The following is a 19,433-nucleotide window of genomic DNA, read 5'->3' as shown; positions in this document are numbered from 1 at the left end:
ATCTCTAATGCAACTGAGTTTAGTGACAAAGCATGTGCCTTGTCCTTGCCTCTTTAACACGGAGAGGATTACCCCAGACATCATCACCTACAGCAGCAACGCAGCAGTGATGCAGCCAGCCTCTCCCAAAAGCTCCACATAAAAAGCTTGGTAAGTATCAGGATGTCACTGGAAGCACACGCAGCCCTGGTGCAGGAGCAGGACCTAACGAAGGTGATGAAGTGAGAGGAGGGCTGTGAAATCAGCCTTTAGTCAAGGCCGGAGAGGGATTTCTCCCCTTGGCAAAACAAGGTTGGAGCAGCAGGAGGGATGTGCTGAAGGAGTAGAGACACGTGAAGCCTCAGCTGCAGGAGCAGAGTGCTTGAGTTACTGAGCATAGAAAGGACAAAGTAAGGGACTGCTTTCCTGGGTTTGTAGCTGGAGCCGTTCCGTCCTGCCGCAGCCCCGCGGGGCGTGGGGCTCCTGGAGTCACTGCTGAGAACACAGCTCTGGAGGAGCGGTCGCTGGTGGCAGTGCGGCTGTGGGATGGAGAGCTGTGTCGGTGCTGTGTCGGTGCTTGGAGCAGGGAACGCCCTACGTCGCTCACTGCCTCGCTGAGGGACACTCACTGCACCTCCGAGTCAGCCCTGCCTGCTGACAGAGCCGTGCGCACTGCGTGCTTCCTCAGCTCACGGGATCGCTCAGTGCTGTGGAGTTTTGAGACTTTGAGCTTCTCCAGTGCTGTGTTGTACATCACTTGTCCCCCTGTGAGACTGACTGAAGGGAATCAGCACTTGAGATAGTTTTGAAGGAGCTCACTGCTCAGGGGATGCTGTTACCAGTGCAGTCACAGCTTTCACTTACGTGTCTCAACACTTAAGGCTGCTGTCTGACTTAAAACCAGCCGCTCTTGGACTGCAGAGCGGATTCCTGACACAGGGAACTGCTCCAATTCCTTGAGTGTATTTTCTAATTAAAAGAGTGCGGGAACAGGGCAACAACCCGATGGCCTTACACGTCAGCCCAGGAAGGAAAACTACACGTGGAGCTGCCTAACCCGGGAACCGCCGTGGCTGCGGCGCTGAGGCGCGGAGCCCACCGTCCCGTGATTTCCACGCGCAGGAAACGCAGCTGAGCTCCTCGCCGCGTTCCTCGGCCACACGTCGCTGTTTGCCCTCCGCAAAGCACGGCCGCACAGCCGGGGCAGCGCGCGGCTCGAGCTCTCCCCCTGCAGGGCCGGCGGGACACGGCTCCGGCCCCGGAGCTGCGCAGGCGCGGGGACGGCCGAGCTGCCGCTCACCTCGCAGCCTCAGCATCTGAGCGTACCTCGCGGCGTCTCGGCCTTGGCCCCACACGCACGGCCTGCTGCAATCCAAGAAAACGGAGCAGTGCACGCCACCATTGTTCGGCAGGAAGCACCTCACCGAGGCTGACCAGCACGATTTAGCCCCCTCACACCAGCCAACATAAAGCCCAACGCTGCACCAACTGAGCAGAGGAGGGCAACTATGGGGAAGAGGTGACAGCATTCACCTTCCTGATAAGGAGGGAGGAAAACTTGCACATTGCCTGCTTGCTCAGCATATATAATTTAATGAGGAACTATACTTGTAGCAGCAAGTAGCTCTGCACCCCACACGCCCCATCCAAACCCTCTTACCCTCCACCACGGCCACCTCCTGATGCAGCAGGGTGCACCAATCCAACCCCCTGACAGACAGGTGATTGTTGCACCATTATGTAACGTGGAAAGAAAATTCAAAGCCTTTCTTTCATCTTTTTGTGCTTTATGACATGCTATCCATCCATCGCTTCGCTAACGTAATACAAACAGGTGTTTGTTTTTAAAGGGGGGTGAACGCCCTCCAAGCATTTTAAAATAAAAGCCAACTTCTCAATCTGTCTGCAGAAATATGCATTCAAAAAACCCAAGCCACTACCAGATTCAAAAGATGAATAACACCCATCTTTATTTCACACAAGACAGAACTACAGCACACCTGTAATCTTTCTGGTTGCGTTCTACGGGGACCCCAAAACACAGACACACCAACCTACGTTGCCAACTGCGATCCAGGAAAGAGCGGTGGCACTGCTAAAGGTGAAGCGTTCCTTCTAAACAAACTAAAGAGTTTAAAATGCATCTTTTATTCTTGGCCTTTAGCTTCGTCTTCAGGTGTTCTCACTCCGCAACAAAGGCGATTAAAAAAAAAGCCTGCTTTAGAACAGCAAGGAGGAATGAGCAGAGAAGATGATGGCACGAAGCGGCAATAGCTCAGTACGGCCGCATGCGGCTCGAGGGCGGCGGCGCGCGGTTGGGAGGCGTGATCGCTATATCCAGGTAGTCCCCGATCTGGAACTTCTGAGACTGCAACGTCATCGAATCATCTGTGCCCTTCCTGCCCGACATGGTACTGCCGATCTCCTTCACCCTGTGTGTGGGAGATGGAAGGCAGTTAGCTACCACAGCCCAGGCTTTGCACGTCCAGCCCCCATCAGTCTTGGCAGCCTTGCCGTGCCGCGCTCCACGCTGTTCCCAGCTGCACCCGCAGGGTTTCCTTCTGCCCTCTTCTGCCATCTGAGCACGAGACAGAACCCCCTGCCTACTCACACAGAGCTGAAGCCCCACAGACTGCACAGCAGTCTCACATCACCAGCAATGAAGCTCCACCTCGCACCACGTTTAGCTGGTGGCCCACAGGGAACACAAACTACAGCAGTTACCAATCAAAACAGACTTCTCAATGGCAACCCCTTCAAAAATCTTATTTGTGAACACTTGACTTCAAAATCAGCGTTGATGAGAAGTACTTTACTGCTGTGCCTCCTCAAACCTTGTGCTGGCCTGGAGCAGAGCAGCCCTTTACCTGTAGCCTGGTCGCTTGAGATCTGTAAAAACAATTGCAAAATTGAAGTGCGTGCCCTTCTTCCGTGCTTCTGGGTACACCTCCTTCACCAGACTGGTGAGCTCCTTCAGAGTTGCATCCATCCTAGTTAAACAAACAAACAAACCCAAGTGGTTCACGTTCTCAAAGCAGCAATAGAGAAAGCTTTTCAAGGCCCATTTAAGATGGAACTGGTATTTTGCACCAGCGTAAACAAACATTTCCTTCCCTTTGAATGCTTCCTGTTAATATACAAACGAGAGTAATGCTTCGCACATTTCAGATATGGGAGTCACTTATTTCACAGCTACCTGGCATACTAAGCAACAGACACTGATCAACATCTGCACTTCCAGGTCTCTCAAAGGAGAGTGACCTTCTTATAATGCATTTCTTAATACATTTACACAATTTACGTTTCCTTATTTAAGTTTGCATTCATTTTAAAATGGTTTCTTAGAGGCAGCATAGGAATAAAAGCAAAACAAATAATCGCGAGCAGTCCTCCACCAGTACCTCCACTTCTGCCCTAAGGGATGGCACTCCTCTCTGCCCTTCCACCAGAACAGGGCCAAAACTAACTTCAGAACTCGACAAACAAAAGGACCACGGCTCTGAGGACCACAGCGCATGCTGACTGAGCTCTGTGCCACCGCTGCCTGACAATGCCAGCTCTGACTTCTGTGGATGGCTCAGACATCATCAGCAGCCTGCACTGAGTTCATAAACACACGGAGAAGTACATCAGAGCCGCGTGCTGTCAGGGACAACAGGGGGTTTATTCAACCACACAGTGATGCATGCATGATAGTTCAAACAGAAGGGAAGGAAAAACAGCGTTTAAAAAGCAGTACAGTTCACTCCCACAAATACTCCGCACGACGCTGTGAACGGAATGAACGCATTCACAGCAGACTATAGGATTTCTGCCAGCAGTGCTGCAGCCCTCCAACCCGCTCACACAGAACCGCTTCACGCTGCGCAGGCTCTGCCCCGGACCGACGCCCGAGGGCTGCGGGTACCGCTCAGGAGGAGGAGCGGTGCTGCTGGCAGGAGCTCAGGCACCGGGAACGGAGCGCCGACAGAGCGCTGTAAGGACGGAGGCGGTACCCGCGTCGCACGCAGCCGTAGTGCGGCGCTCACCACGTGTAGATCTGCAGCTCGCTGGAGGGCACGTTGCCGCGGGAGAACTCGTCCATGCGGTGGTGCCGCCCGTTGTTGGTGGTGAAGACGCGGAGCAGCAGCGGGCACGTCTGCGGGGGGAGGGGCGGCGTGAGGAGGGCACCCCCACACAGGGCCTCACGGCGCCGACCCCGCCCCGCTCCCCCGCCCGTCCCGGCGGGACGAGCACCGCGAGCCGCACGGCCCCAGCACCTTCTCGCGGTCGATCGGTTTCTCCGGTTCCTTTTTGATCTCCTCCTGCGTAACGCGCGACTCCACCGCCATGTCGTCCCGCAGCCAACGGCCCGGATGTTTCGCGGCGCGCGCGGCTCTCGCGAGAGCGGAGCGAAGGCGGGGGTGTGCGCATGCGCGTCGGCCGCCGCCGGGTGCGCGGGAGGGGCTGCGCCCCGTTGAGGTGCGTGGCGGCGGGAATGTGCGGTGTTCCGCGCCGTTACGGGATGTGAGGGAAATGCTGCGCTCCTCAGCCGGGTTTGGCTGGGGTTGCTGTGGGGTGGGCTCACAGCAACCCCATTGTAGTAACCCCACAATGCACACGCATTGTGTAAACTGCTGCTCGTGCTTTCTATTGCTTGGAAGAGCTTCGAGTAAGCTACTGATGCTTCCTGGAAAAAGGCGCTTCGTTCTGTGTGGAGAAGGGCTTAACCAGGTGCCCAACGTAAACAAATGAAGCGATCAGCTAGCGCAGCTGCTGGTGGATTCAAATAAATTGAAAGGGGGTAAATTTAGGATTTCACTTCCCTTGGTACTACATGTTGGAAAGACCAAGCACGTAGGCTTTCCATTTCTGGGCTGGGCTTTTCCAAGAATAGAGTCTTGCATTAGGTCAAATTTAAGTCTGACATACTATAAGGACGTGAGAGAAGTGTGTTTCTGATGTGATAACCTTAAAAAAGTGAGTTATCATATCAAAATGGGGAGATGCTCGTTTGTTTTCAGAGAAATTATTTCATAGTGAATTTCTTACTCGAAGAGTAAAAACTCCGTAAAATGCTGCAAAAATACAATCAGAGCCGTTTGAGTTGGAAGGGACCCTTAAAGGCGATGTGGTCCAACCCCCTGCAGTAAACGCGGGCACCTTCAGCTCCATCAGCTGCTCAGAGCCCCACGCAGCCCAACCTGGAGTGTCCCAGGGATGGGGCGCCCACATCTCCGGCAGCCTGTGCCAGAGCCTGACTATCCTTATTGTAAAAGTCCTCTTCCTTATATCCAGTCTAAATCTTCCCTGTGTGCGTTCACAAATGTTCATACGTGCAAGATGAACAAATAACAAAGTCTGAGAATTGCTGAGGTCAGAGGGGAGCCCAGCAGGAAACTGCTCTGAACTTGGGCTCTGGGCAGGGGCTGGTTGCTCGGGGCGTATCCAGGTCAGTTTGGAAGGTCTCCAAGCACAGGCTCCAAAACCCGTGGGCAACCTGTGCTGGCAATCAACCACCCTCCCTGTATTACATATATATGTATTTAATTTCTGTTATCTCAGTTTGTGCCTGTTGCATCTCCTCCTGTCAGCAGTCACCACTGAGATGTCTGGCTCTGTCTTTGCTCCCTGTCATCAGATGCTTACACGCAGTGATGCCATCCCCAAGTTGTCTCTCTCAGGGCTGAGCAGTCCCAGCTCTCTCAGACTGTCCTCATGTGACAGATTCGCTTTTCCAAACACTGTAGATAGATGACTTCAATGAATTATTTATTAAAAGAATATGTAGGAGAGGAGAAGAAGAAAAAAAAGTATTTGTTGTATCCATCGCAAAGAAGAAGAAGGGTTGTGAGTCCAAACCTAAAAAAAATCATCTTGCAGTTCACCTCTAATATAACCAACAGCGATTGATTTATGGCATTCCTAATACTGGGCAAGAGAACCAGCAGCCTCTTGGAGTTCACCCTCAGCTTTCATTAACTTCCTTCTGCGGTTGCCTGCGTATCGTGCAGTTTCTGATCTGAATTAAGTTATAACATCTCATCATTTTATTATCAAAGGGAATGACTCAGCCTTGCCACCATTTGTAGGATTTGATTTCCCAGGCAACGATACAGTTTATTACAGTGCTAAAATTAATTATATCTGCCCTCTTAATATATGCTTTGGGCTCAATATGTGAACCACCATTTTCAAAACAAAGGGATTTATGTCTCGGATCAGGTATCATAAAAGAACAGCTGTAACAAATAAAGCACAGTTCTGTTATGAATCTAAGCAGTTCCTTCTGTTAGAAGTTTTTGAATGCTTGATTTATGTGAAAAATGACCTCATATGTTTGCATTTAAGAAAATTCTAGCATGACAACTTATTATTTGTGAACTGTACTAATGATCACCATTTATTTGTCTAAAATTTCAGATTCTTAAGCATTTGGAAAAGAAAGTTGGAAATTATCTGCAAATGAAAATGCAATTATGAGCTCCATGGGCTGGCGTGCAGAATGCAGGCTGTGCTGGAGACAGCAGTGTGGCTCAGCAGCGCTCCGTGAAGGGCTCCCACCAGGTGAGGCTGAGGTCCAGCTCATACCTGGGTTAGTCTGGCAGCTCCCTGTTGCCTGACCTTACCCTCAGTCATGGGATTTCTTCCCTCCTTTCTGCCACGTGTGTCCCTCGTTAGCTGCTTCCAAGGACAAGTTAAATTCCCCAATTTAGGGGAAAGCTATCCAGCTGGGAGCTAGTTTTATGTCACCGTATTGCAGTTGGCATGTTCTGAGTAGGTCCCATGGCTGCTAGACCTGGTGCAAGATGAGAGGTGGAACTGCGTGCCTCGGTGCGATGGGGAGAGGGAGAGGAGAACAGGAATACAGCAGGGTCTGACCCACTGCTGGCAGTGAGATGGTCCACTGCTTCACCCACTCTTTGTCTTTTCTTAGGAGTGATGAGGGATGCCCCTTGCTTCTCAGGGGTGTGCGTTCTGTGCAAGCCTGCCCAGGTACACACTGCAAGGAAATGAAAGCTTTTAGCTGAGATTGTGAGCTGGGCTGAGACACGATATACGAGCGAGTCTCTGGCCTTCGTTGCTGGAAAGAGATGGCCAAATTTCTGAATCAAACATTTTCAGACATGAATGCCTGGAGAACTGAAACAAGTGGTTTCAGAAGTGTGAATTGCTGCTTTAAGAATTGTTAATGCACATTCCCATTGAAGTGCTTATGTAAATAGTGAACTTTAATTGTTTACTGGGGCATCTCAGAAAGGTATGAATGAGATCACCTGTCGGTGCCTCAGGAGTTGACTCCTCATTGGGGCACAGGAGTGGGCAAACATCGCTGCTGAGCAGGGAGGAGCGCTGTTCTCATGTAGCCTCCTCACCAATGAAACAAGTGCTGTAGGAAGGTCATGATTGAAAGGGAGAAAACAAAAGAAGCAAGCTGGTGTTGTGTTACTTAAAACTTTGTAGGCACAAAAGGGAAGATTAAAATGAATGGAAAGTGTCCTTGGAAAAATACAAAAAGGAGTGGTACAGATGGGCCTTGAAGATCTATGGAGAAAGTAAACCTCACAGCTACTATGAAAGTTGTAACAGATGATGAGAACAGGGAACTCTGAGCACTTCAGACCTGTGAGTATATTGCATTTCAGTTGAAAGGGGCTGCCTTAGCCCCACTCACTCAGCCCCACTGGAGCAGCTGGCACCAGAAAGCGACATCTGCACAGAGCTCACGCCTTCCGACAGTGCGCTGCACAACGTGACGTTCTGTGTGACGGACCAGAACACCTCCCACTGCACTGAGCATCCACAAGATGTATGTGAACGAACAGCATTCCCCCGGAACAGCACCTCACTGAAGTGCTGGGAGAAATTCTTGCAAATGAAGAAAGAAAAAACTATTTATAAAGATGTGTATTGCTAAGAAAGAGCTCCAATGGCAGTAGTTTGCAGTCAGCTTTATGCTTTGTTCCTGTAATGATGAGTCAAATCCATCTATATAAAACATAGAAGGGCAAGTGAATGGCTCTCTGCCCCTCTTAGATTAGATTTGTGTATGATGAAATGGTAGAATATGCTCTGGTGCTTTGTTTGTGTATGAGATGCAAAGGCGTTCTAATTCCCAGCCTGTACACAACTTAATGCAGTGTTCAGGTTATTTAAAAGGTTGTTACCACTCAGTGCAGCCCTTCAAAGGCATCAGAATTCTTAACAAAACAAATAATAGAAGAGAATGACCACAAGTGAAAGAAGGTGAAACTCTTACATACAAGAATTGTGAAAGTTGTACTGCTGGCGCTGAACAATTAGCTAAGTGTGATGTTTTGAAAATACTAAGAACACAGGGCACAGTTATTGCTAAATTCTTGCATTCCAGTTCTGGTGTACAAGGCAGATGCCAAATGCTGTTAAAGTGCAGCAGCTCTGCTGCTGATTGCTTGTTTCAAACTTGGTCTCCCTTCTTCTGGAGCGGTGTGGAGCTTTGGGCAAGCATGCTTCAGCTGGGAACAGGAGGGAGATTTGGAAGGGATTTTGGCCAAGTCCAAAGCTGATATGATAAACTGTCGACGATTTGAATTGGTTTCTGATTAGAAAGCATGAAGACCTGTCAGAATGAGAAATTCACGAGTGTTGATCCATCTTGGGCTGCAAATGATTGGGCTTGCACTTCAGCAAGGCCTTTGACACGGTCTCCCACAGTATTCTCCTAAGGAAACTGGCAGCCCGTGGTGTGGACAGGTTCACTCTTCTCTGGGTGGAGAACTGGCTGGAGGGCCGTGCCCAGAGGGTAGTGGTTAATGGAGTTAAGTCCAGCTGGCGTCCTGTAACGAGTGGTGTCCCCCAAGGGTCAGTTTTGGGGCCCATCTTGTTTAATATCTTTATTGATGACCTATACGAGGGAATTGAGTGTATGCTCAGTAAGTTTGCAGATGACACAAAGCTGGGAGGATGTGTCAAACTGCCTGAGGGTAGGGAGGCCCTTCAGAGGGATTTGGATAGGCTGAACAGCTGGGCTGAGCTCAATGGGATGAGGTTCAATAAGACCAAGTGCCGGGTCCTGCACTTTGGCCACAATAACCCCATGCAATGCTATAGGCTTGGGGCAGAATGGCTTGAAGAATGTAGAGAGGAAAAGGACCTGGGGGTGTTGGTTGATGCTCGGCTCAACATGAGCCGGCAGTGTGCCCAGGTGGCCAAGAAGGCCAACAGCATCCTGGCCTGTATTAGAAATAGTGTAGCCAGCAGGAGCAGGGAGGTGATCATCCCCCTGTACTCAGCTCTGGTACGGCCGCAACCTCGAGTACTGTGTTCAGTTTTGGGCCCCTCACTACAAGAAGGACATTGAGGCCCTGGAGCGTGTTCAGAGAAGGGCAACAAAACTGGTGAGGAGTCTGGAGCACAAGTCTTATGAGGAGCGGCTGAGGGAGCTGGGATTGTTTAGTCTGGAGAAGAGGAGGCTCAAAGGAGACCTTTTTGCACTCTACCACTTCCTGAAGGGGGGTTGTGGTGAGGAGGGGGTGGGCCTCTTCTCCCTTATAAATAATGACAGGACGAGAGGGAATGGCCACAAGTTGCGCCGGGGAAGATTTAGATTAGACCTGAGGAAACATTTTTTCTCTGAAAGAGTGGTCAGGCACTGGAATGGCCTGCCTAGGGAGGTGGTTGAGGCACCATCCCTAGTGCTGTTCAAGAAGCGTTTAGATGAGGTGCTAAGGGATTTGATTTAGTAGTTCAGTGGGTAGGGATGGTGATAGGAGGATGGTTGGACTAGATGATCTTGTAGGTCCTTTCCAACCTAATGAACCTATGAACCTATGATGCAGGAAGATTTCTGTGTTGGTGTTAATATACCTTGCAGTTTGTTTTTGATCTGCAGCCAAGGGATGGAAACGATTTGTCAGATGAAGACATGACATACTTTTCATTTGGTGTTCACACTTCAGATGAGCTCTCTGGTCAGTCATGGACAGGTTCTTGCTCCATCTTGGACCCAGGGATACCTTGATTGAGGTGAAAGCTTTGTCATCCCACTTTCTTTGAGCACTTCATACGTTGGTAGTTTTTCTGGGCTCAGCTACAGAAAGCCACTGAGAATGGGCCATGCACCTGCTTCTGGGGGCACTGATATCTATCCTCTTTCTGCTCTCCACGGGTGTGAATTGCACAGCTCCTTCCTCAGCACACACACAGGATGCTGACAGCTGAATTGCAGATTACATGTTTGCTTCAAGCAGCTTGAATGAGTCCTTGTTCCCTGCTGGGACTGCAATCCCACGATTCCAGCCATTGAATCACAGGGTCATAGAATCATTTGAGTTGGAAGGAACCTTTAAGGATCATCTAGTCCAACTCCCCAGCAACAAACAGCTCAATGAGGCGCTCAGAGCCCTGTCCAGCCTGACCTTGAATGTCTCCAGGAATAGGACATCCACTGCATCTCTGGTCAAACTTTTCCAGTGCCTCACTGCCCTTACTGTAAAAAACTTCTTCCTTACATACAGTTTAAATCTCTCTTTTAGTTTCAAATCTCTCCCCCTTGTCCTATCCCAACACACCCTGCTGAAGTCTGTCCCCTTCTATCTTACAGCTCTTTTTGATACTGAGCTTGTAGGGAGGTATGTGCCACTCTCTGCTCAGCAGATGTGAAATCTCTTGCTGGGGCACACAGCAGAGCAGGGTCCACGAACCACAGCTGTGGGAACTGCCCTGGGAGCCCACAAAGCCAAAATGTGGTCCTGTCACACCAGCATGATCGTAGGGAAAAACTGGGATGGAAAACTGCCCTTGCTGAACAGATTGTTCAGTTCCTGAACTGCCCTCATTAAAGCGAATAGCACAGTTTCCCTCCCCGAAATTATTTTCTGTTTCCCTGAAGGGTTCTTAAAATAGCTGTAACACAAAGTGTGAGGGAAAAACTGCTGGAATTGGGTCCTGCTGAGGGCAAGGTAACAATGTGAAGGACACGAGACAAGGTAAGTTTTCACTGCGCTTCACTAGCACTCCCAGTTCACACCTCATCAGCTTCAAGGCCTCTGCTGGTGATATTTCCTTCTTCTAAGAATAGAGCCTGAAAGTATTTTAAGAATCCTAGTTGTCGTGCAATTAATCGCGTAACACTGTGTTCTGAGTAACAAGATTTGCTTGTTTTGAGTGCTAACAGTATTTTGCATGTAAAATAAGAGGGGCAATGGGGAACATTTTATTGCCAGCACTTTTCCTTGCAGGGGGATGAATCACGTACATTCTTGGCAACCAAGCTCAAGTTCACAAGAATGCTCAGTTTGATCAACTTCCTTCAAAATACAAAGCTTAAAGTAAAGAGGAAAACAGAAAGAAAGGAACTTGGATGGGTTTCTATGCAGTAGGCATTACAAGATGGACATCCAAGCAGGAAGACAATAAATCTAGTGTGCAAATTGTTTCACCCAAAGCAAATCACTGACTTGCTGTTAAAGAAAGGTTCAGACTAAATTAAGAAAATAATACTGGAAGGAAAAAAAAAGAAGGAGGAAAAGAGCCAGGGAAAAGAAAGAAAACCCTGCCGGTCTGGCAGACGTGGCGGATGTTGTGTCAAACATCAGTTTATTTGCTAACAAAACAATGTGAGTTTTCAAGAAAAATTGCTAGCCTTCCCTTCAGAGTGGAAGATTGTGCTAAGAAATGAAATAGGAGAACACAGCTAATTTAATTTAGGTGTGAGGAAACTGCCTGCTGTCAGGCTGTGGTTTCATGTGACTAAGGCTGGGGATGATGCGAGACTTTCTGGCAGTAGTGCGGGGTCGCAGGGTTCACCAAGCTGTCCCCACTGGTCAGAGAGCCGTGCTGAGGAGATGATGGCACTGGAGATCACAGGATATCCCAAATTGGAAGGGACCCATACGGATCACTGAATCCAGCCCCTGGCTCCACACAGGAACACCTGAAATCCTAACTGTGTGTCAGAGCGCTGTCCAAACGCTCCCTGAGCTCCGGCACTCGGGGCCGTGCCCCCTGCCCTGTGCATCCTGCTCCATGCCCACCGCCCTGTGGTGCAGCACTGTCCCTAACCCCCAGCTGCCCCTCCCCTGACACAGCTCCATGCCGTTCCCTCGGGCCCTGTCGCTGTCACACAGAGCAGAGCTCAGCACTAGAGAGAAGAGAAGGCTGATGCCCAAAAGGGCTGAGCCAGGCTGCAAAGGATTATTAGAACTTAGAAGCAGGACCCCAAAGCACAGTAATGTCAGCCTACAGTAACCTGGGCACCACAGAATCGCTGCTGAATGTCTTCAGGATCAGTTTCAAAGCACCGCCTGCTTCTGTCATGCTCTGTAGTGCCCAAGCAGCAATCCCACTGCTTCCTCTCCGATTCCATAACCTGATATGCTGCTTATAATGCAGGAAATCCCACACTTTTGGGATACTGTGAATTTGCTGTGTATTCACCACACAACTGCATCACACAGGGCAAGAGCAGTGCTTCCTGGTCAGGTTTCCGGCACACGTGTTAGACAATAGGTCAGCACAGGTCTTGGGTATGTGTCCAGGTTTCCCATGCGTGCAGCCTTCCCATTCAAGCTATGGTATAATCCTCAGAAATCTATGCAAGCCATTTTTTTCATGGTCAGAAAAGAAAACCCCTCCGAAAACATGCAGACAGGGCAGCCTCAAGTGAGAGCCTCACACACAATGCGAAACATTTGCCCGAGCTGCTGGGGAGAAATGCCAGCAACTCTCAGCTCTGGACAAACATGTACCGGAGTGAAGAGGGACGCCCTAAATCAGATCCTTCCCAGCCTTACATTCCTGTGATTCTCTGCAAGGAAGGACTGGTATGACACTCCCCTGGCACGAGGAACAGTGAGCATGGTCTGTTCTCTGCTCTGCAGCCTGCTCTCCTTCACCAGCCTCTTGCTGGGACCCGTGCAAAACCCAGGGCAGATGCCACACTCAGCCCAATGGGGCTGCACACTGCAAGAAGGGGATTTGTGTGCAGTGAGACTGTGCACTCATGCATGAGGGAATTTGCAGAGGCAATGGTGTTCTCCCATCGTAATGCAGAGTGAGGCTGAAATGCAGTGAGGGTTTTTGTCTTTGTTGCTGGGTTTGGGGTTTTGTGTTTTTCTTTCTTTTTCGGGATTAAAATAGGCAGAACAAGGGTCAGTTGTTGTTTTGGGGAAAAGGAAAGTGGTTGCTGTCAAAACGTTTCACCGACTTGGCAAAATTGCCAAGCCGGCCCTGCCTGCAGCGCACACCGACTTCAAAGGGCTTATCTTGAATGAGGATTAGCGGGAGTCAGATCGCTGCTTCCTACACGCATTCAGCTGAGGGAAAATGATATGCAAGCCAATACCCAAAGGGTGTGTTTTCCTTCTGAAGACAGCCACGTTGCCAGCACCTCTGCCAGCAGGTTTGTGGGATCGATCTCGCTTCAGCAGCGTGCGTCCGCCCAGAGGAAGCGCGGCTCGGACCTGGCCCCGGGAGCAGGCTGCTCTCAACTGCAGCAGGACCGCGCCGAAACAGCGGGGCAGGCCCCGCTCCAGCAGCGAGCCGCCGCTCAGGAGGGGTGTGTGGCTCTCAAACAGGATGCAGGATGAATAACCCTCCATTCCTGAAGAGGGTGGTCCCCGAAGGTCAGGGCTGCCTTCAATGGGGTGGCGGCATGAGAGGAAACTGCCTCAGAGGGTGCTTTCATAATGCACGGACGGTGAATAAATTCAGCTTGTTGTACTCTGGGTTCCCAAGAGTTAGTCATCAAAAACGTGAATAGGAGAATAAGGTTAGGAAAAGAACAATTCTCCAGCTGAACTTTCATTCCGGGATGAATGGGGTCCCTCCCCCCCTCCTCCTTTGACTTCAGACAAAGGGCTTTGCAGGCCGTGTAGGAATTCTGTTTGCTGCCTAGGAGGAATGTGTGGCTGTAGGTGACACAAACATGGGTAGGCACAGCTCCCACAGCCACAGGCTGAAGTTGGAAGGGACCTCGAGGTGATGTGGCCCTGCTCGGGCAGGGTCAGCGCGTGGTCCAGCATGCAGATGGCTTTTGAACATCTCCACACTGCAGCCTCCCTGGGCCACAGTGTTCCATCTCTGCATGGACAGGCGGGGACCGGAGACATGATGTCACTGTAGGTCGCGCTGACACCTTTTCATGGTAAATTACCTCATAAAAAGCACTCGCTCACTGACTGGTTATGGTGAGTCCAGGTGTAAAGATGTGGGCCAAGGCTGACCCATGTTTTGCTCTGTTGCTTAATTACGAAAATAAGACAGTCAGAGAGAACGTTGGGATTAACACGCTGTGGCTCTTTGGGACTGTCCTTGGCTCAGGACAGAACCGACCACTGCTCCAGCAAATGTTCCATTGAATTTAGTGGTAGTGGGCCCAAGGGCCTTTGGGCCTGAAACAGCAACAAATCCAGAAAAATGAGAGAGAGCTTTCATCCCTCAAAACATAACGATTTTTCTGGGAGTATTTGTCCCTCAAGGCTCCAGAAGGTGAAGGGACAGACAGGGTCATGCTTTCTTGTCCCATGCTTCTGCAGCAGCACTTTGCCCTGGCCATCACTGTTACCTGGGCGTCTTGTCACCCCTAGGAGGAGATCTTACCTGGCATCTCCACTGCAGCACATTTAGGCAGTCCAAGGCAGTTGTATGTTGCTCGAGCTAAAGTCACTGAGATGTTTCAGTTAACAAACAGTCTGTCGCTTTCCTCCGTGTGACGCACAGAAATCTGTCTGCTTCCTCCCAGAGCACAGTACGGCATGTCTAAGCCACTGGCTACTATAATTATGAGGGATAAGCATTTATATGGCACTGTAAAGGTCAACTGGGTGCTCTGCAAACTCAAAAACACTAATCTCATTCCCAAAGAATTCAAACACAGTCAAGAAAAAAAAAAAGAAGCACTTATCCTGAGAAAATAATAGATCCTGTGGAGACCAAGAATCACTACAGGGCAGAAAGAGGGAGAGGCCAGGGGCCAGGGGCCTGGAACCCACCCTGAAACTCAGGGTCCTCTTCTCCATTGTGCTGTGGACTTCACGGATGATCTTCAAGACTCAAGGAATTGACCTGTGTCTACGTTCTCTATTTAAAATTGGTATTACTTCACTGTACACACATGCAGCTACCGAAATAAATGAAGGCTATGGAATAGCAGCCGGGAGGAGCCCAGAGGTGTTGTGGCAAGAGAGCGTGGGAGGCTCCCAGGAAGCGAGGGAGGGGAACAGGGCAAAAAGAGAGGAAGCTCCAAAGAGGAGAATGCTCCTTGTGAGTGAGGAGGCAGGAAGCCAGTGAAAGGATTAAATGATTAAAAACAACAGCAACAACAACAGGGATTTGTAACTGCCAGTTGTGGACAAGACATAAAATCACTTCCCTACTAGAAGCATACAGGGAGGAGCTGAAGGAGGGTGGCACCATTAGGAGAGTGGTGCCTGAGCAGCCTCTAGACAGACACCCAGCAAAGCACCAGTGCAGCTGTCAGTGCTCCTCCTCTCCTCTGCCAAGATGAGCATCTGCAGTACAGGGGCACAAAGTGGAGAACTGCCTTGGCTGTGAGATGCTAAGTGGACAAGGATTTCCTTGTGGCACACAAACACAGAGTTTGCTTGGGTTTCACAGCGTTACACAAGGCTTCTTAAAAAGCCCTGACTTTACTTTGCGTGTCTGTGTTGCTTCATATACAGTGGATATTTAAGCAGACTTGGTGCTCACAGAAGCATACCCTGAGCCTGCCCCGTTCCTACATACACAGCAAAGGCTTGGCACTGCAGTGTGTTAGCATTTGGAGTTACACGTGATCATATGAGAAGGGAAAAAGAGATGAAAGAGCAATAAGAGCGCAAAGAGCGCAAAGAGCGTGGGGAGTAACTGTAAATACCTGAATTCACAGCACCTGGAGCAAGACGTGGCCCGGGCAACAAGATTTGTAGTCATGGTGACAGAGAAGCAAGGGCCTCCTGAGGTATTTTTCAGCTGTGGTGAGATAGTGCTTGAAAACAATTTGTTGCAACTTATGTGTCTCCATTCACTTTGATCTACAAGATAATAATACCACTATCTTTGTGATTCTGATATCCCAAGATTCACAGAAGACTCTGCTTATTTAGTTACAGTGTCAGGCAACCTGTGATTCTCATTAGAACTCCTGTACTTTAGTGATTTGCAAATCACTTCTTATCCATCCTGCAGTTTTAGTGATCGGTGATGAATAAAACCCCTGACATTGAAAGTCTTCCTTTGTTTCTTTCTTTGACACTTCAGATTTTATGAGCTCTTAACACAGTATGCAAAGGTAACATAAAGCAGACTGAAAGAAAATAGCACAGATCTGTAAGCGTGTCTAGGATTGCTGTGGAGCTTTACAGGCTAAAAGCAATGGGCACTATGGGAAGATAGGGCACAGCAGCTGTAGGCTGAAGGACTGTGTGGAAGACCAGGAGACAAACAGTGATAATGGCACTCATCTAACAGGAGTACACAGCTCTGAAACAGTTTTAGAACAAAATGTCTTTCACGCTGTTTTTGAGCCATATTTCTCTCTGATTTCTCTACATTCTAGTAAACTGTTGGAGTTTTTTCAGTCTCCTGTGCAGAGGTCACCCAGAATTTCCCCACATTTTAGGGGCAGTAGATGAAAAGACTCAACACACTGTTTTGTTTCCAATGCAGAGGGCAGGCTATGGAGATAGTTACCCCCACCCGTCTGTCCTAGTTGTGATTATACTGATCTGTAGGGTTCAGGCCACGTCGTTTTATTCATGCAAGTGACTGATCTTACAGAAAACAGTAAATATCTTTTCTCAGTTTTCTGGCATCCTTCTTTGCCAATAAAGATATGTAAACAAGTGCAAAGCACACGGGACCTCAGCTCCCAGAGTACACAGAGGTGTGACTATACCTTTTTCTCTGCTCACTACCTTTCTCTCTCCCAAGATAATACATGAGGTTTGTTGGCTGGAGTTTTATACGCTGCTTTGAGATGCCTTGACAAGTCACATGTCACTTCACTTCCTTCCCACAGGCCATCCAAGCAGGTGAGGCTGCCTCTGGAGTGTGTGCAGACCCTGGAGCCAGCACAGCTGCACCAGACAACTGCTCAGCTCCTAGGCCCTATCCTATGTGGTGGCTGAGCACTCGGCTCAGCAGTGGCTCTGAGAGCCTGCCACTTCTGCTGACAGAGTTTGAGCAGGAGTGCTGTGCTCTGAGTTTATGGCTCCATACAGCTGTGACAGGGACACCAGTGCAAGGCCAGCTCAATTAGCACAGTTGCCACAAAAGGCAGTTTACTTAGGATAACGAGACACAGCACTAGGCTTACAGCACAACTGAAAATGACTGTGCGTCTAAGGAGTGTCAAAGGAAAGGACTTCTGCAGATTACCAAGGACAAGACCTAAGTCTTACAGACATCCCCTAGAGCTTTGTGTCCAGACAACAGCCTGGAACCATGAGACTGGACATCCCTTCTCATGCTTGACTCCTCACGCTTGGCATCCCTTCATTACTTGTTTACTGACAGTATGACCCAATTGCTGCTCGCAGTTCGGGAGATGAAGATTCTGCTCCTGGCTTTGCTGTTGAACTGCTGTGTCCCTTGTGAATGTTCATGCAGCCTAGCTGTGTTTCTCCTATAGTTTGCTCTGTCTGTTATATCTGTAGAGGTACAATCTCCACTCTAAAGAAGGTCTCTTATTATGTATTTTTCAAGAGCAATTGGAGTTGTCAAGTGCACCGCCACTTCCAGCAAGATTAACTGACACTTGACCCCTGCTTGTCTGCAATGTTCTTGCTTAGCGGCTATTCCCCATGTGCAGTTGCCTTGTGTTAACATGGCCTTACTTAACACATGGTCACTTCTGCCACTATTTCCTACACTTCCATGCAAAAGCAGACTTCATAAAAACAAAGACACAGACCACTTTTAAAAGCTCATCACTTCTGCCTATAGCTGACTTCTATGTCAGAATCCACTGCAGTCTGATTCAGCGTGTACGGAATACACGAGTGCACGTAGTTACATCTCTTACAGTTTGACTTTCCTGTTTTATATTGGCTCTCCCTTCTTTGCTGTGCACTGCTGATGTCAATCTGCAATCTGTCTAGTCCTCTTCCTCTGAACTACGTGTCTTTTTCTTATCCGCTGTTGTACTTCCATGCCCATCTGCACTATTATTTTAATTATCTTTGAATACACATTAATAGTGCTTCTGAACACACGCCAGTGCCCATTTTTTATCCCATTTCTTCCTTTACTGTTTTATGCTCAGTTTTCTCTCAGGATTTAATCAGAAGAAATTCTTTGCTATTATTATCTCTTCCTTTTGAGCTGATTTAGTCATAAGAACAAGGCTTACAGGGAAAGAGCCAAGTCTTGTTGAAAGATCTGATCCAAAGCTCATTACCATGGTCACTATTTTTCTGATAATCTTCCTACTGTATTTCCCTGCTTCTACAGGCTCTGTCAGATCTTATCACATCTTAGAAGAATGCTTTCCTCTGAGTCCCACTTCTAGCTTAAAACATGCATTATGTTGGGAACCTAAAATGTGTTTGAATGGTATCTAATCTGACACTTTCTTGCAGGATGTCCTTTTCTGAAGTATTGCTTTTCCTTCTATTGCTTCTGGTAAGGCAGCCTATTAGAAGTGCTAACTTCTGACTCAATTCTACCCTTTGGGTGGAAGGGAACCATTTATGTTTGTGAGTTGAGACACTGGTAACTTACCTAGTTGTCCTTTTCACTGGTACTGGACTGACAGCCCTGTCAATGTCCTTGGTTAGTACCTTTATTCTCCCTAGCAGTACCTTCAGCCTTAGGACAAGGAGAGCCTGCATGAGTTTCTAAGAGGCAAACACCGTGAGGCTTCCTGTAAAGGCCATGGTGACTGCGCCCTGAGAAGGGTTAGAAGTAATTGAGGTAAAGTTCTTGTGAGTCACATCAGTTTGCAACCAAATAGATGTGGGATCCTAACTAACCCTGAGGATCTGAGCTGTGTGGTTGTGTGCATCCTCTGCTGTGACAGCTGCACCTGTAGGACAACCTCCCTATCAGCAAACTTCCATCAGGTCTTTCTGGTGAACCACCTAGTAGGTACATTTCTTGTGGTGCTCTTGGGAAATGTGACATTTAGCTTTTTGGACCAGGCACTAACTGCAAGCAGGTAACTAAATGAGTACCCACTTTAAAGAAAGCTATTTGGGGCTTCCTTTGAGTAGATGACAGTCTCTGTCATGTGAGTCATCTTTGTCTCTTCTCCCAGGGTCTTACCTAAATTATCTCAACTTCCTCTATGCGTGAGCTATTCAGTGGATAAAGCTGTGTGTAACTTTATACGACATAATAACTTATGTCTGTGTTCTCATGAAATGAGACATCTTTTCTGCTTTCCAGAGTTTATGTTTCCTGTAAACCAAATAAATCACAGGAAAGAGATTTCTTCTGTATTTCAAGCTGGTAACACAGAACAACAAAACACTTGGTTCAGGTTAACAGCTGAA

At 48.7% G+C, this 19,433-nt stretch overlaps 1 protein-coding gene across 1 annotated transcript; it reads right to left on the bottom strand.

The window, feature by feature from the left end:
* Nucleotides 1–2,254: 2,254 nt before the first annotated feature.
* On the bottom strand, nucleotides 2,255–4,345 carry SAP18 (Sin3A associated protein 18). The gene is made up of 4 exons (XM_065730087.1): nucleotides 4,239–4,345; nucleotides 4,008–4,117; nucleotides 2,847–2,969; nucleotides 2,255–2,411 (listed from the first exon to the last, which is right to left on the bottom strand). The coding sequence occupies exons 1-4, from the start codon at nucleotides 4,308–4,310 to the stop codon at nucleotides 2,255–2,257; spliced, it is 462 nt and encodes a 153-aa protein (XP_065586159.1). The 5' UTR covers nucleotides 4,311–4,345.
* Between the last annotated feature and the right edge of the window lie 15,088 nt (nucleotides 4,346–19,433).

Source organism: Cyrtonyx montezumae, unplaced genomic scaffold (assembly GCF_038088225.1).
Source record: "Cyrtonyx montezumae isolate F1298 unplaced genomic scaffold, pur_monq_1.0 scaffold_12, whole genome shotgun sequence".
Classification (NCBI taxonomy): Eukaryota; Metazoa; Chordata; class Aves; order Galliformes; family Odontophoridae; genus Cyrtonyx; species Cyrtonyx montezumae.
This window is presented reverse-complemented; position numbering and strand designations above follow the sequence as displayed.